Below are 18246 nucleotides of genomic sequence, written 5' to 3' on the forward strand. Positions count from 1 at the left end.
CTGTAAATATAAATCTTCATCTATTCCACTTGTACAAGTATCATTTATCAGTTTCAACTTGTAATAGTCAAATATTATTTTTCCCCCAAAAGGGAAATTTTCTTTTCTTTGGTTTTCCATTTTCTTTTCTTAAAAACTATTTATACTCAAGACTTTTTGCAAAATAAATAAACAAATGCATTTATTAACCTTGAATTAATTGGTCTTTAATGGTTTTCACAGCTTTGTTCAATTATATGGTGAAACTGCACTACAATCAAAAACAAAAGTCTATTTCTCCCATTTTTTAATTTCATTTATTTTTTTAATTTCCCTGAATGTGGTTTTATTTACATTCCTGTTTTATTTTCTAGACCTTTTGCATGCGTGTGTGTGTGTGTGTGTGTGTGTGTGTGTGTGTGTGTGTGTGTGTGTGTGTGTGTGTGTGTGTGTGTGCGCATTTGGCTCGGACAATGTGGCATTTAGCTTCACAGTTCCTAATTGGCAGAAACAGTGTTTTCTATGGTCAGACCACAGAATGGATTTCAGGAAATTGATCAAACATAAACTTGACATAATGGTTTAATGAGCGATGTTGTCTAATAATTCCATCAATAATGTTTACACTGTAAACGAGTGAATAAAAGAATAACAAACAGTTTATTGTGAAATCATAGACTTGCAGTAGTTTTCACAAAGACACAACTGGCATGGTCACCGTAAGTGTCTGAAATGAAAACAGAAAAAGGCTGTATAAGATAATCTGCTCCAGCATAAATATAAATGATTAAAAAGTGGTAATTCAAAAGGATTTAGAAAGACAATCTCAAAACACAGCACTTTAAATATGAGCAAAAAGCTCCTTATTTTGAAAAATAAAAAGTGAAACACCTGTGTGTTTGTGTTGTATTGGGCAACACTGTTTTCTTGGTCAATAAGCATGGGGAAGAAAATATCCAAGTGGAAAAGAGATGGTCGGGCAATCAGCAGTAGTCTGTCTTCTCCCAAATCCAAAACAAGAGATCGAGCAGATGACTAAGGAGAAGGAAACAATAAAGTTTAAAGTCTCTTTCATTTTTATAGATCTAAAAACTGGATTACTCACCACTCCAGGAAGAAGGATCTCAGCGATCAGGTGCTCTGCTTTTCCATTTGGTGGCTCCACCAATAAAGTGAACTCTGGACTGGAGTTAATGAAGCACAATAAAGTCACAGGTCAAGCTCACAATGATAAATGATTCATCACTCTGAGCATTAAAAATGGGGGCAAGACAACATCTTTGCATTCAGATTTGTCAAACATAAGAGACAGCAAAGGCATTTGAAAGAGTCAAACTAAACATTTTACAAAAGAATTCATATAACTGAAAACAAACTTACCGTTTAGCCGCTGAAGGCAGAGTTTGAGATTCCCTGTCAATATAGAACAAAATGATTAGAGCAATTATAATTATAGCTTCAGCAGGATGAGGTTTAGGAAAGAGCATTGAGCCGCAAATGCGTATTAACACAATGAACAGCACACACCGACAACTCAATCACTCCTATCAAATGTCACTGATATAAACAGGCCCAGACAGAATCATTGGATTTAATCAGCACTTCATTTGGAACAAAGCACTCTGTGAGACAGATGGTGCACTCAATGGTACCCTCTTATAAATCATTACCCAATATGTTAAATATACTAGAAGCTAACGGTGTACAGAAACTCTGTACACTGATATATCACTCTTAAGTGTTTGAACAGTGCTTTCTAAGTGGTCGGAGACTGTTAAAGCAAGTTCAAATAAAAACTAAGCTTCTCACAAGTCCTGATGGGTGAATACAAACTTCAAATAAAATGGGTATATCTAAATAAAGAGTCCTCAACAGATTTTTGAAGCTATGATTACTAATTAACTGCATTTGCCACCTGATGTTTTATGGTTATTGTTTCTTGTTTCTGATGATTTTATGTGGTGTTTTTTTGTTTTTTTCCACCATTTAACTTGGCAGATACTTTGAGCAAACCGCCTAATCCAATATTTATTCAGCAAAGCAGAGAAACTCTTTTGCAATGGAATTTTTACCAAGTTAATTTTCTTTGGATCATTGCCATTTTTCCGACCAGTCAAATGGTAATGAAAGCCAAAAGTAGCCAAGAAGTGTGGTGGAGCACATTACCGGCTAAAAAAAACAACATTCTTTTGCACACCTTCACCTTCATCAGTCTTTCAAACAAACAATCTCTTTCTAACAGAACTTATGGCTTATTTTTTGCGAATCTGCTTTTAATACTACACTTATGTAAAAAGACGAGACAACTAAAATTACACTTATATGTTACAGAATATTTTAGATTATGTAAGACTGAATGCATTCATTTCACTGCAGGCCACTTTTTCAGCATTATCCTGCACAACGTACACACATTCATTTCATGGGTCAAAGAACTGAAGGGAGGCTTTCTTGAATGTTTGTGAACATCACATACTTCTGCTTTTTATGGAAGAAAAAATGTCCAGGGTCCTTCACTTAAACATCAGTCTAAACCTTGAGTTCAACTAGAAAGTCTTCTTTTATTTGAAGTTATGTTTCTCAAGCTGTTTATACATTTAATAAAAAAGCAATTCATGCATAAAATACCTAAAATATTACTTACATTTAATGAAAACATTATTACAATTTTAATGAAATGTTTAGTCATCTTACAGTAACTATACTGTACACTGTGGAAAAAAGCAAAAGCTGTTCTCACTAATAAAATTAAGCGCAGTTAACTTATTGTGAATAAGTTTGTTCACCCTACAATGTTTAAACAAGTAATCCCAACTTGTTACATTAAGTTGTTAAACTTAAAAGATGCAAGTAATCTTGACTTACAATAATATGTATTTACAACTTTTGAGTGGTCATGTGTCAAAAGCATGTCAATGATAGAGAATAGTGATGAGGAAACTGAGGAAACAGGTGGACGAATTACAACTTAAGCATAATCAGACATACACATAATAAATCTGAGAGCTTTTTAGATACTTTAAATAATATTTAGATGATTATATGATATTATAAAATATGTATATAATATTATTAAATAAATTATATTTAAATAATTAATAAATAAACAATATTATATAATTATTATCATTTATTATTATTTTATTTACAATAAACCTTGGTTGAAAATTACTTGTTATAAAGTGTTTTATTGCAGTATGCGGATGCTATGTCATACAATAAAATATTTTAGAAGTGTATGTATTGGTTTTTGGGGCAGCACGGTGGAGCAGTGAGTAGCGCTGTTCCAGTTTCCCCCCAGTCCAAAGACATGCTCTATAGGTGAATTTGTTAGTAAGCTAAATTGACTGTAGTGTATGGGTGTATGGGTGTATATCCTGGTCCTCCAGGTTGAGGGTCGAGAGTTGGGCTAACGGCCCACCTCGTAAATATTATATGTTACGAAACACCAACATGGTGTGGCTAAATTACTTTTTGTCTTTACTAAAATGTTTTAGTTCAGCTTACTTGATCATTTTAAGGCAATCTGTTTCCTAAGATTTTCCTAGTAATGTAAACTCTAATAAGAAGTTAACACAACTAATTATTTTGAGTCAACGCTACTGAAGTGTACTTAATTAAGAAGTTGTAAATACAAACGGTTTTAAGTAATGCTCACTTAAAATTAATACACTACTTAAAAGGCAATCGGTTTCCTCAATTTTTCTTAGTAAGGTCAACTTATTACATTTTACAGTGTAATATTTAAATTTAAAACAAGGAGTACCATTATTAGAGTTGATCTTACAAATTCTTACTCACTTTGAGTCAATTTCCTGGATAATTGGCTTGCCCTTGGTACGAATGTTTTGTTCTGCTATGGATCCCATGAACTTCCTGTTCTTCAAAATTTTTATATCTACATTAAAAAACGAACAACAAAAAGATTAACAGACATGAAATTAGAAGACGACACATGCAGAGCTTCTGTATTTTCTCTGACCTCTGCTTAACTCCAAGCTGTATTTGTTTTCCAAGCCCTCCAAAGAAACCGCAATAAGAAACTGCTGGAAGAGGGTATCTTTCTGTTGGGTACAAGCCGAAACAGAGATGGCCATGAATGCAGATTCCTAACCCTGTGGTCATTTATGGTAGATTTACATCCAAGACACACACCTGACATTTCTGGAAGAATTCATCATTGATCACCACATCATACACTGCACAGCCTTGTGAGCCTGGCAAAAAGAAATATTTTGATTGCTAATCTATTTTACTGTCACATAAATGCGTCAGCACAAGTTCGGGTTTTGGTCATTTATATTAGCCTGATCACACTTCACACTTCCAACAACATACTTTGGAATGGATACGGGAGACACTGATAAAAGATGTCAATAATGTTTTATTGATATTTGGCAAATAAAGTTATGTGCTAGTTTGTAAAGGAAACCCCCCTACTGTTGTCGACTTCTGTGTGTGGTTCGCCGAGGCTCATGGGCACTCTGTAACTCGTCGGGTCCTCTGACTCCAGTAGTTCCACCAGTGCTTCCTGGGACAAGTGAGGAGGTGGCGGTACCGTCTGTGACTGGCAGATGTTCAGAAAGACCTTCTTTTTGTCTGACACTGAGAAGGTCTTCACGCACATGCCTGGAAATGGAGCATAAATTCATGTGGATATAAAAAAAGTCTCAAAATATATTTTTTTAACTCACCAGGCTGTGGACGGATGACTTTGGAAGGGGGACTGTCACGCTGCAATTTTCCCATGGTCTGTAAGGATGGACAAATAAATAATATTTTGATCTTATCTTTGCAGAGATTGAATTAGAATGAGACTGCTACTTTAAGGTAAAAGGTTCCCTGAAGCATCACTGTGGGGATTTTGCTAGACATTTTAATGATATGATTTTTCATACTTCGATGCCTCAGTTGACATATACATTTCTGCTGGCACTGTACCTAGCGATTTAAAAAAAATGCCACAGTGAGGCCTCTTCTGAAAAAAAATAACTTTTGATCCCACATTACTGGCAAGTTTTTGTCCTATTCTAAACTTGACCTATTATTCAGAGATTTTAATGAAAGTTGTTTTATGTCAACTTCAGTCTTATTTGACAACAATTTCAATCTCTGAAAAATCTGGTTTTAAATCTTGTCAGAGTACTGAGTCAGCTCTTTTAAGTTTAAATGACATTGATGCGGTGGGTTTTGTTTTTACAATCCTATAACTTACAAATTAAACACATAAGGGGCACGGACAATATGTTTGGAAACTGTTTAACTTAAGCTTATTCTGTGTGACGGGACTGTTTGAGTGGGTGAGTTTGTTTGGTGGTGGTCTTGTTATGTCTTTTTTTCTCCTTAAATGCTTTCAGGATCCGGATTGCTGGAGCAGGGGAGATGGGCAAGGGTATGCCAAACTGTAACTTTTCATAACACTTTTTTTTATCCCAAATAATTTTGTTAACAGTACTAATGCTTTTTAATTTACCTTGGAAAAAAAGGAAAAGGGAAAATTTGAGATTGTAAAAAAAAAAAATATATATATATATATATATGTTTTGAATAGTTTTAGTGATTTGCAGAGCCTGCATGTTTGCTGACTTGTGGCTGGGTCATCTCACCTGATACCCATTAGGTGCTGCCTATAAAGAGTCCAACATTTGATGTGAGAAGAAGCTTGATTAGCCAGACCTCCCTGCCTGGCATTTTGGTTATTTTAGTTTGTTTTGGATCATGAGCTCTGTTCACCACCATGCACATGTAATGGGTTATAAAAATGCTTCCACTTGCTTTTCTTTTATGTGCATGGCCCTTTAATTCTGAATGACCCCCTCTCTGTTCATTGGTTGGTGGCATGTTATAAACTAGTTCCGGACAGGTCATTATTATTCAGGCCAGCCAAGAGAGTGGTCGTGGTGAGTGAGTGCTCCTGTAAAATATATATTTTTGTTAATCTTTTTGTTTTTATTATTCACAATGTATCTTTTCTTTGTGACCACAACTTTATAATTGCTAATATGCACCCATCATTGCAGGACAACATGTTAGACTGTGTTTTTACTCTGTTTACCAGAACAAAGTGATCCGTCCAAGGCGTGATTTGGTGTCAGTACACAACGCAGAGGAAATAGAGTACTAACCGTTACACACACACACACACTTTTCACTACTGACTTCCATTTATACTGACTTTGATTGCTTTTAATTTTTTGTTAATTATGCCTTTTGTTAATAAATAAATTCTCTATTCGATTTACCTGGTCAGCTTTGTCTCTCTTATGTTACAATTTTGAGCTGGTTGTAAAGGTTGCAAACTACTGATACTGGGCAGTTAATGGCTTTTGGTTCTGCCTTTAACTTAGTTGATCATAATATACGTAAATCACATCTATAAACATGGGTTAGCCTTCATGGCATGGTGCTGCAGTGGTGGAGTTCATATCTCACTAATAGTATGTATGTTGTTAGTATTGGAAACCAATCTTTATCCGAAATATCTGTTAAATCTGGTGTTCTGCAAGGCTCAATTCTTGGTCCGATAGTGTGTTCTATTCATACCATATGCTACCTGTAGAATCTATTTTTAATAAGTATGGGGTCTCTCTTCATCTGTATGCTGATTTATATCCCCTTGAAGTGTGAAAACAAACAGGCTTTAAAGCCTAATTCAGATGGTCTGGATGAACTAAAACTTTTTTTTTTTTTTCTCAGACACATCAAGGCAAGTGCGAAAAGGTCACTCGCTTACATGTACAGACACAAACACACACTTTAATTTTCTCTAATACTCCATATGACTATAAAAAATAAATCTAAAAACTAAGCCTTTTTTGCACATGCCTATTTAAAAGGTTAATGGTGCCAACTGATGATCAATGGTAAAAATAACTAATTGTTCCTCTTCCCAACAGGAAAAATCACCAACAATCAAAATGCATGATTATATGATGTCATGGTTTTGCAATCAAAAAATGTGGTTCTAATGGAAATCAATGGGGCAAAAACAGCCACAAACAGTAAATTAGGGAATAAAAATTTTAATCTTAAGCTGCACAAAAACTAACAATGCATAAAAGGCAAAGTTGTTACTAATCATATGTAATCATATTTTTAAAAGTCATTTATTGCTGTGACTCAAAGCTGAGAGTTAAGCACCATTACTGCAGTTTTTAGTAGCGTGGGTTAATGAGTTCCATACTTTTTAGGTCCTGACCAAATTGTCTTGATATCACCAAATATTGAAAAAATGTCTTTATTTTTGTCATTCTGTATCAATATTTGATAAATCGATCTGGATCTCTCCTGAGAAGCCAGACATGCCAATTTTCTTAAAAAGATTAACTTTGAGGATGGCAGTGGTGATCCTCGTATGAAATTGTTTATGTCAAGCTGAAATCTATTTGAATTTATTTATGCTGCTCCATTTCTTGGTTACATTTAGTTTTTTTGTTCTTTTAAGACTTTAAATGAGTAAAAGTCAAACTTTGCACGTTATTACACCCATACACAGCGCTAAAAGTCCAGCATTTTCACGTTGTCACTGTCTTGACTAGTGCGGTTGAATGACATTTGTGCTGGGAGCACTGTACAAATGTGGCGGCGCTATTGACGCATGCTCGGGGTCCGTGTGCGATATCTAGTGTATATATCTATGAGGGTTAAGTAGAAGTGTTTATGTGCAGACGACTGGGACAGGCCACTCCATCAATTTTCAGGTGACCTGTTCTTTTAAATCTTAATTTCTACTGCATGCTAAGTTAAACAGCTGAACTTGGACTCCAGCCTTATCATGTTAATAATCAGAGAAGTGCTACAGAGAAGAAACACTTGACAGAACTAATTTAACGTCTGGGCTGATTTACCTGAAGCAGAAGTTGTTGGTAAAGCTCTTCTTGTTGTTTCTGCTCGTGTTCATCACCGAGGAGGAGAGACGCGTCCGTGTCCATGACTACACACATGGACGTACACGACAAATGATCATTGAGGTAAAGTTGGTTTAATGTTCGCACGGTCATTCATTTCTAAACAGTGACAACTTGTGATACGGTCTCTGCTCTATATATTGTACTTTTGAATATTCGATCTGAAAGCTCATGCGAGCTTTGGCTGCTAATATGATTACCTACTTGGAATTTGCAGATAATACTTTTCTGAAATTATATTATTAAGGAGAAAGTCCGAATGTGCGAATATAAAACCAACGTTAACTCTAGTATACATTATAAAACTATTACATAACTAACCAGTTTGCCAGGGAGAGTGGAGACTCTAACGTTATGTTTAGGACATGAAATACTCACTGAGTGCCTCAGACATGCAGTAAAGTGAAATGTTTTCTCTGTTCCGGCTCAGCGTGACGTTACATGAGGCTTTCTTTTAGCTGTGTCAAAATAAAAGTCATTCTTTAAACGAGAAAGTAAAAGAAACGTGTGTGTGTGTGTATATATAATATATATATATATATATATATATATATATATATATATATATATATATATATATATATATATATATATATATATATATATATATATATATATATATATATATATATATATAAGTAATATTGACAATGGTCTCAGATTACTTATTTTATTCAGGTTTAGAGATATTTTCTAAAAAATGTGTTGTATATACACTCACCGGCCACTTTATTAGGTACACATTAAGTACAAAGGTTGGAACACTCTTTTGCCTTCAACACTGCATTAATCCTTCGTGGCATAGATTCAACAAGTTAGGAAATATTTCTGAGAGATTTTGGTCCATATTGACATGATAGCATCACGCAGTTGCTGCAGATTTGTCAGCTGCACATACATGATGTGATTCCCCCTGTTCCACCACATCCCAAAGGTGCTCTATTGGACTGAGATCTGGTGATTGTGAATAGTGATAGTACAATGAACTCATTGTCAGGTTCAAGAAGCTAGTCTGAGATGATTCGCGCTTTGACATGATGCGCTATCCTGCTGGAAGTAGCCATCAGAATATGGGTACGCTGTAGCCCATCCGCCTCAAGGTTGGACGTGTTGTGCGCTCAGAGATGCTCTTCTGCATACTTCAGTTGTAACGAGTGGTTATTTGAGTTACTGTAGCCTTTCTATCAGCTCAAACCAGTCTGGCCATTCTCCTCTGACCTCTGGCATCAACAATACATCTGCACCCACTGAACTGCAGCTCACTGGATATGTTCTTTTTCTGATCATTCTCTGTAAAATCTAGAGATGGTTGTGCGTGAAAATCCCAGTAGATCAGCAGTTTCTAAAATACTCAGACCAATACTCAGACCAGAACTACCATTTAGCTTAAAGTGTAATTTGAAGGCTTAACTAGGTTAATTTGGTTAACTAGGCAAGTAAGGATAATTAGGCAAGGTATTGTAAAATGATGGTTTGTTCTGTAGACAATCGGAAAAATATTTCTTAAGGAAGCTAATAATACTGACCTTGAAATGTATTTTAAACTATTAAAAACTGCTTTTATCCTAGCTGAAATAAAACAAGAAAGACTTTATATACATACACACACAACAAATATATTATTATTATTATCAGGGCATGGGTTTTCTAATGGATGCCCACTCCAGGACAGAGTAACACATATAAATTCTTACGTCTTTATGATTATTAATAAAGTTGAATGTTTAAGGGCCTAGATTATATGATGACCTTAGTGTCATCCCTCTACAGACTAAAACTGGAATAATATGTGTGTCTTGTCTGTATGTTAAATGATTTGTTTCCCCAGGATCATGGAGACCTTTTGAGTGGACCTGGACTGAGTTATGTGCCATTTTATGTGTTAAATCTTTTAAAGATAATTCCTTTGTATGTAAGCTGCCAGTTTGGAAGTAGATTTTTGATAAGACTGCTGAGAGTACACTCAGCCTTGGGTGAAACAGATTGTACAGATTGCGTTTTCTATTCATTTTTGGATCATTTCACTGGGGTGGGGTCAGCTCTGAAGCGAGATATCATTCAGAATTAAATGCACGCACCCACGTGGAAATTTCCTTACTCTATCTGTGTTTTAACCAATCACTTATATGTACAGTATGACGCAGTTAATGACGTTATGTGAGAGTATAATTGTTGATGTTTTGAGATCGTAAGCAGAGCGGTCTACGAACTCATTTGCGAGCGTTGAAGCTTCTGCTGATGAAACTACAAACTATCTTCAGTAAACTTTCTTTTTAATTGAATCTCTGACTCCAGCTCTGCTTTTTCTGATGCACTGGTCATTTCTTGGGTTAAAACTGTAAAATTTCCCAACAATTATTATTATTATTAAATGTGCTGCTTTGTAAAGCACATGGAGAATGTGAAGCATGAATATGAATATGAGCATTAACAATGCATTATCACATAACCCCACCTGATTAATGAAGACAGGTTGCAATAAAATGCTATTCATTTTTTAATGAGAACTTTTTGTGCCATTTAATGGGGTTTAAGATACACATAATAATATTTTTACATTTTATACAAACAAAACTGCAAATAAACAAAAAACACATTTACACAAATGCATCAATATAAAAAAAGCAATCTGAGATACCCAGAATAAAGCAAATAAAGGCTATAAACAAAAACACGACAAAATATAAAAATAGCAAAAGTACATTAAACAATAATACAAAAATGATCTGCTTTAAAAACAACGCATCACAATAATTGTAGAGTACTTCAGCCGTAAAGAGTTTTCCGTCCCTTTCTTAAAGAACTGTCTTTGGCATGCAGTCACTTCTGAGTGCTGAAGGGTCATTTTTAATCCATACCTCATAACTAACATGATCATCACTGTGCAGACGACATCATAAAACATGAATAGAGGTGCTTGACAGATAAAAGATTATAACAGTTATAGAGGGACACTCACATAGTTGGAAATATACAGAAGCTGTGTTCACGTACTTGAGCATATTGATATAATAAGCTGCACTTGGATGATTATGTCAGCTGCCGATTCAAAGAGTACACTACCATGCAGGCTTTTTTTTATAAGATCAACAGGAAAGCGGCAGGGGATCATCACTGTGAACAACAAAACAAAATAATTGTCTAATGTTTTATTAAATGTAATTAAACTAATGTTTTTACACTTTTTGAAAGAGCTGAAGGTTGACATTACCTGAGACTTGTGTTTTCCAATGGTGAATGCAAGCGGCTCAACTCATTTACTTCAGCTGTCTGTAAAAAAAAATAATAATTTTCCTTAATTGCCTAATAAAATTTTCAGTGAGTGTATACACTGGAAATATGCTACTCATGACTGAAAAACATAATTTTTAGAGTTGTGGACTATTAGCCTCACCCCTTGAGAACCTCTTTTCTGTAAAAATATAATAAAAAAATTATACAAAGTCCAAAGATTTTAATGTTTTACAATATTAGGACCCACAATAATGATTTTGTCTAGTTTACCTTGCAATTCCTCAAATGTAACAGGAGTAGAAAGACATTGAGTAGTAGAGAGACAGCTAGGACCGCATACATTGTTTTAATGGTAGCTTGAAAAACACAAAAGAAACATGGTGGTTTACAAAGAGATTCATCGGATGAGAATGAAGAATGGCTAGGCAAAATGACTGATCAGAAAGACCAACTGCTATCAGACTTACTCTGGAGATTCTGATTTTCAGCGATTACTTTCTCATCTGTAAAACAAAAGCCATACACAAACATTAGAAACTGAGGTTAGCATCAGCATATTTAACAATATTATACATGTATTCATGAGAAAGTATCAAAGAAGTGGTGTGTTGGCTTCTGTAAGATGAGCTTACATGGTTAATAATAAAAAAAAATATTGGCATAAATTTAAATTTTTATTATTGATATTAATTAAGTTTAAAATGAGTAAGTATTGCAAAGCAGTTAGTGTCACACATACACACCTTTCACACATACACACCTTTCTGAAAAATTACTGGTAATTTGTAGTAATGAAATCATGGGCCCTATCATACACCCTGTGCAATAAAGCACAAGACGTGTTTGGTGCGATTTGTCGCTATTTTGAGACCAGCGCAACCATAATTTTCATGTTTTGCACCACATTATTTAAATAGCAAATCTGTTTGTGCCACTTTGTGGACTCATGGGTGTGCTGGTCTATAAAGGAGGTGTGTTAAGGCGCATTGTTGGCATGTTGCTATTTTGAGGAACTGAAGTAGACTGCACTATTGACCAACTAAAACCTGGCCTAAAGTCCAGCGCAGAATGCGTTAGTTATGCGCCGATGCCTTCGTCATCTTTGTGCTTAACAAATGTAATTAAATATGTAGGCTAATGGATGTCTTCAGTGGAGTGCGTACAACACCGTTTCCTTATCCATGAAAGGAGTAAAGAGTAAAGGTAAAATAAAGATAAAGAGGCCGAACGGAGGAGGCTCATTCTTTATCCTCCTGATGCAGATGGTCTGTTTAACTGCTTTCTTGCTAGTGAAGCGTTCAGTTTTTCCACTTACAAAGTCCGTCATGTAAATAGCAAATGCACCATGACGCAATGCAACTGACTCTTAAAGGCAATGGGAGATGAGACTCTGAATGGTTTAATGCATGTTATGCTCAAAAAATACCCATAACTCATTAAGAGAATAAGCACTACCCTGTTAGACCATGCATCACGACGCAGAGCGTATTTTTCTGTCCTTAAAATAGCAAAAGTGGATTTCACACCCTTAATGCTTTTGCACCATGCGTCTTAGACTTTGCGCTTAGATCATTAAAATAGAGCCCCATGTGTGTAAAAGGCCTTTTTCTTTTAAATACTGAAGAATTTATTTCTGCAATTTTCCAGAATTACTAGTTGGAAAATTACCTATAAACTGCAAAATTGCTCTGTGAGTGAACAGCACACTTTAGATTTACTGCTAATGGTGTTCCAGCAATTTTACTATACCAGTGTTACTGTGTGAAAGAGACTATAGTCACCACTTTATAAGGTGGACCTTATGTGTTTGCTTTATGCCCAATATTAGATGAAAAACACACACACAAAAAAAGGAAAACTATTAATCGGAACGATTTTAGAATTTTCATTTAAGGGGGCTCAGCTCCTTAAAAGGTTAAAAAAAAAATTATTATATATATATATATATATATATATATATATATATATATATATATATATATATATATATATATATATATATATATATATATATATAAAGCCTAATATTACATTTTTAAAGTAGTAATTTTATAGAAATAAACTTAAAAATGTTTGTTTAATATGGTAGGGTTGTATACTAGAATTCCACTGTATTACATAGACAGGCTCAGCCATTTGAGTTCTGAATAAGCCAAATAGGCTCAACCCACCTGTTAGCTGTAGTAAAAACCACTTTCTATATTCAAGTGCATTTGTTTTTTCCTTGTCTTAAATAAATAAACTGCCACTTTTCTAATTAAATGACACAATTATAAATATATTTTTAAACTTACAGGCTAATTCACATATTTCACGATCTGAATGATCATAATAATAAGTATTTTTGTAATACTAGACAACACTTGATGTTTCTATCTGTCAGTGACTCATTGACACTTATAACAAGTACATTCTCTAAGTGCTTCTGTCACCGTTTAATCTTTTCTGTGCAAGACTGTATGGTATAGTCAATGCCACACGAACTATAAAGTGTTTATTACTGGTAGTTCATTTTGAAATAAAAATAGCAAAATGTTCGTTAAGAGTTACATTTTTCGCTGGAGGAAACAGCTGTGCTGATGAGGTGAACGCCGAGAAAACCCGACTGCTCCTCCGTGACATTGAGATACAGGTGATACAAGGTTATCTATATCAAAGAACTGCAAATAAGCAAAAGTTTTAGGCGGGCTGAGTAGAAATATAGGGGGGCTACAGCCTAGCAAGGCCCATGCTAATAACTTAATGCTAAAAAACATAATTTACACCCAATAAATCTAAAACACACTATTATGGATGTGTTGAATATTTTAATGCACTGTCGAAAATGCATAGTGAAAATAATGTGGAGGAACAAAGCAAAGTGATCTCAAAAGAGCTTTGGCCACAGATACTTGTGATACTTATGTTGTGTTAAAATACCAAACGTCATGTACCTCTCACTCAGTTTATACAACAGATATAGATTACAAGTAGCACAACCTTATTATTTAATATGATTTATGTTCTCATGAATTTAAGCTCCCAAAACCAGAAGTGCAACACATAATTTGAAATGCAGAAGTAACATGTAGAAAAAGGTAGATGCAGATGATACTTTCATAGGCAACATATAAAGATGAGGGAGGAGAACTGTCACTTAGGACAGAAAACGACTAGAGTGGAACAGTCTGTTCTTTTACCAAAGAAAGTGGACACTGAGTGTTGAAAGACATGAAAAGCACTGAGTGTTGAAAGCATGTTATAAACTACAAATGAAGCTGCTCCGCTTTAATAAGAGCCAAACTTACAGATTGATTCTTTAGGTGAAGATGAAGTTGTCAATGAATCTACAATTGTCTGATCTGCAAATCAAAATATTTCCAGTTATTATTATTGTTTTTTAAATGTAAACAAAGGAAGGATTAAATGCTCATTGAATTGAATGTAAATGCAGGGCTTTTCACATTTGAAATTGTTAAAGTGTTAGTTCACCCAAAAATGAAAATTCTGTTATCAATAAGATGAGCAAAGTGTGTAAATAAAAGTGTGTACAGCATACAGTTGAATCAGTGAAGTCACATGAATTGTTTTGACAATGTTTTTTGGTTACGTATCTGGACTTTTATTACAGTCTCTGGACCATCACAGTCTATAAAGGATAAGGGCGTTCTTGGATATCATCTAAAATATCTTTATTTGTATTCCAAAGATGAACGAATGTGTCAGTAGATTGAAAAGTCATGAGAGTGAGTAATTAATAACAGAATCTTTATTTTTTGGGTGAAATAACCCTTTAAACATGGGACATTCTCAACCCCAGTAAACTGAAATAATTGTAATGTAATCATTGTTGGCAAAAAGTGAATTATGTAATGCAAAAATGCTTGTTTTTCCTAGAATATTTACTTCTCACTGTAACCAGCTTCATAGCAGGGCTTTCATAGCCCTGGATATAAAATGACTACCTGTGAAGTGTTCCTTTACTCAGATTAAGAACAATATAACCTAGGGTTTAGCATACTGTAAAAAGCCATACATTGTACATTATTCAACACCAAAATGTTGTTGATTTAATGCAACTTTACAGATTGGATTGCACTTCAGTGCTGAATTTGCTTACTTTCAGTTGCAGTAAAGTTTGGGGTGACCGCTGTAGAAGATGTTATACCTGTATGTGATCAAAATAAGTGGTATGGTTTTAAAATCTATAGACTCACGTGACATGTAAGATATTTGTGCTTTACTTTTGTGTTTTATGTGAATTTGCTTACTTCCATCCTGAGCTGTGTAGGTTGAACTGACTGTCGTTAAAAATGTTGTTCCTAAGTGATTTAGTGGAGAGCATGGTTCACAGTTAGCTTCATCAAAACAGAACAGCTATAATACTGTTTCATTGCAATAATTAATAATATTATGAGTTAAGAGTAATGTTGTTTTGTATTTTGTTCAAGGTTTTGATCCCTAGGCAGAGTATATGTTTGTTTTGCCTCTTCCCCATATCTCTCTGCTCCCAATGCTTTCCTGTTACATTACTTTTTGTGAAACGGTTTTATTCTGTGAGCCACAAAATGAACTTCTATGGTAGGCTCAGGTCAGTGCTCACTGAAATGTTTTTTAAGTATTATTATTATTTAGGTTCTTTTTCACCTTTTTAAAAATAAATACAGGAAAGCATTAGGAGCAGAGAGAAGGGTGAAGGATCTGCAAAGGATCTCAAGCTGGGAATCAAACTCAGGTCGCCGCAAGCACTTCAGTGCTGTACGTTGACACGCTTAACATTTATGCTATTGGTGCAAATGCTCTCCGATCTCATCTGGTTCAACAAGTAAAAATCCCATAGAGAATTTTTTTAATTAAAAATAAAATAGATACTTGTGGCTTACTAGGCTGGGTTCAATCACCCTGTGTTAATGCACATTTTGAGAAACCATTCATAGAAATGCCAAATTCTAATTAAAATCCCTTGATTAACAAATAAGTTTTAAGACTAGCTTCAGGTATTTTTGTGTTAATGTGTTAAAAATTATTAAAGCAAATAATAAGATGAAGCAGCATTTTGCTGTATAAACTCTGACGTAGAGAACATTACACCCACCTGACTAATCAACTGTCTCTAATATGCTGCCTTTGTTTACTACCTTACCAATACTTGATGGAAATGCACTTAATTCACATTTGAAATGTTTATTTTTTTTTGGAAAAAAAAAACATTAAAAAATTTACTTCACATTTTAGATGGAAGTACAGGTTAATAACCTGTTCCTAGAGAGCTACTTTCCTGCAAATTTCAGTTACACCCCTGACCAAACACACCTGTCTGTAATTATAAAGGGCTGCTTCAAGTGCTAATTAACTGTTTCAGGTGTGTTTGATCAGGGTTGGAGCTGAACTCTGCAGGAAGGTAGATCTCCTAGGAACAGGTTGTGACCCCTGATTACCAGGTTTTAGTTCACGTACATTCAAATAGTAGATGTGAAACAATGATTTAAATAATGTAATACTTGGTATTTGAATGTAGATAAACTAATGGTTTTGTTAAAAAGAAACGAAGTGCTTGCTAACAGTTGTATATGAAGTAAACTTACTTTTAAAAGCAGTGTCATTTGAGCTGATAGTTGTGAAAGGTGTTGAGCCTGTGTGATAACAAAATAGGTATATATTACACACAATTTCAAAACAGAAAGAAATAAAGCAGGTAGTGCCTTTTCTGAAGGTACACAGTTGTACCTAAAAGTTCCTGGAGGGCCACAGCTCTGCAGTTTAGTTCCAACCCTAATTAAACACACCTGATCAAGCTTATTGAGTCCTTTAGGCCTGTTTGAAACCTGTAGGTAAAGCTGCGGCGGTCACACTAGAGTTTGAGCATGCGAAATTCTGTAGTACGGCGCTGCGAAAAGAGGGGGAGGTGGGTTAAACAAGATGGTCCATATTAAACATTTCTGTCCAGAGAGGTCATGTTTTGATCCTCGATAGGTCTCACGCATCAAGTGATGGCGATTTCGCAGGTCAGAGTTCACCAAGCTTGAACTTTGCGACGCAACGAACTGCTAAACTTGACACACAAACTTGCGTTCCGGTCTGATGCATTCACGTGCATATGAATGGAAGTCTATGGGGAGAAAAGTGCAGTGTGACCGCGCTTGAGTGTGTTGAAGCAAGTGTTTGGAACAAACTGTTTGACACCCCTGCCTTAATTGTACATATTACTATAGTTCTTACAGATTTCAAAAGGTATAACGATTGTACTGTTGTCAACATGAACCCTTCAGGTACAACAAATGTATACCTTTTCAAAAAGGACCACCCCAGAGATGGCTGTTCCTTTAGTTCTGAGAGTATATTAACCTTGTAATGTGTTATACAGGACACACACACACATATAAAAACTGTTAAACTAAAAAAAATCTATTTACATTTATTGCATTCAAATTTTAAAGTAGGACGTTACTATTCAGTAACTATTATACATTCAGACCAAATCTCCAAATCAAAAAACACTTTGTTTATGTATCAAAATGATAGAAGTTTTTCTTCACAATTGTGTTAACTTGGTTTTACACGTTTATATCTTGCGGTTTCTTTGTTAATATCTAACAGTTCAAGATTGTTCATGAAATTCAAGATTCAATTTCACATCAATTCAAAATTCTAAAAAATGTCACATTCCCTTTATTTATTTTTTATTATGTGGCAGAAATAGACTTTTATGAAAAAAAACTATCAGTTATTATTTAAAACAAGAAAAAAAAATTCCTTTTCTTCAGATTTCATGTTCTAGTAAGTTTAAATGCACAACTTTTACAGAGAACGAGTAGATGTATGTGTCTAAAATATGTAAAATACTATAGAATCAGTGTTTTTCAACCACGTTCATGGAGCACCACCAGCTCTGCCGCATTTTCCATGTCTCCATTAACCTACACACCTGTTTCAGATCATCAGCAGTGACCGAAAGACCTGTAATGGGTGTGACAGACATAGGAGAAAACCAAAACACGCAGTGCTGTTGGTCCTCCAGGAACGTGGTTGAGAAAACCTGCTGTAAATGTAAGGGAAATTGATTCAAATAACTTACTATCTGATGGGCACTTCAGATCTAGGGAGAAAAAAAAATCAATTGAATGAATGAAAATTTTCTGCAAAAGAG

At 34.8% G+C, this 18246-nt stretch overlaps 1 protein-coding gene across 3 annotated transcripts; it reads right to left on the minus strand.

Moving 5' to 3' along the window:
- Nucleotides 1–543: 543 nt before the first annotated feature.
- Nucleotides 544–8339, minus strand: pih1d1 (PIH1 domain containing 1). Of its 3 annotated transcripts, none has more exons than XM_056451344.1 (11): nt 8265–8339; nt 7827–7912; nt 4674–4731; nt 4420–4608; nt 4135–4196; nt 3962–4043; nt 3781–3877; nt 1360–1392; nt 1085–1163; nt 871–1014; nt 544–706 (listed from the first exon to the last, which is right to left on the minus strand). In XM_056451344.1, the coding sequence occupies exons 1-11, from the start codon at nt 8278–8280 to the stop codon at nt 671–673; spliced, it is 882 nt and encodes a 293-aa protein (XP_056307319.1). In that variant the 5' UTR covers nt 8281–8339; the 3' UTR covers nt 544–670. The 3 variants fall into 3 exon arrangements, with proteins under 3 accessions (XP_056307319.1, XP_056307326.1, XP_056307313.1); XM_056451351.1 differs by having other exon boundaries at nt 8208–8289; XM_056451338.1 differs by lacking the exon at nt 8265–8339 and having other exon boundaries at nt 7827–8154.
- Between the last annotated feature and the right edge of the window lie 9907 nt (nt 8340–18246).

This window comes from Danio aesculapii, chromosome 3 (genome assembly GCF_903798145.1).
Source record: "Danio aesculapii chromosome 3, fDanAes4.1, whole genome shotgun sequence".
Taxonomy (NCBI): Eukaryota; Metazoa; Chordata; class Actinopteri; order Cypriniformes; family Danionidae; genus Danio; species Danio aesculapii.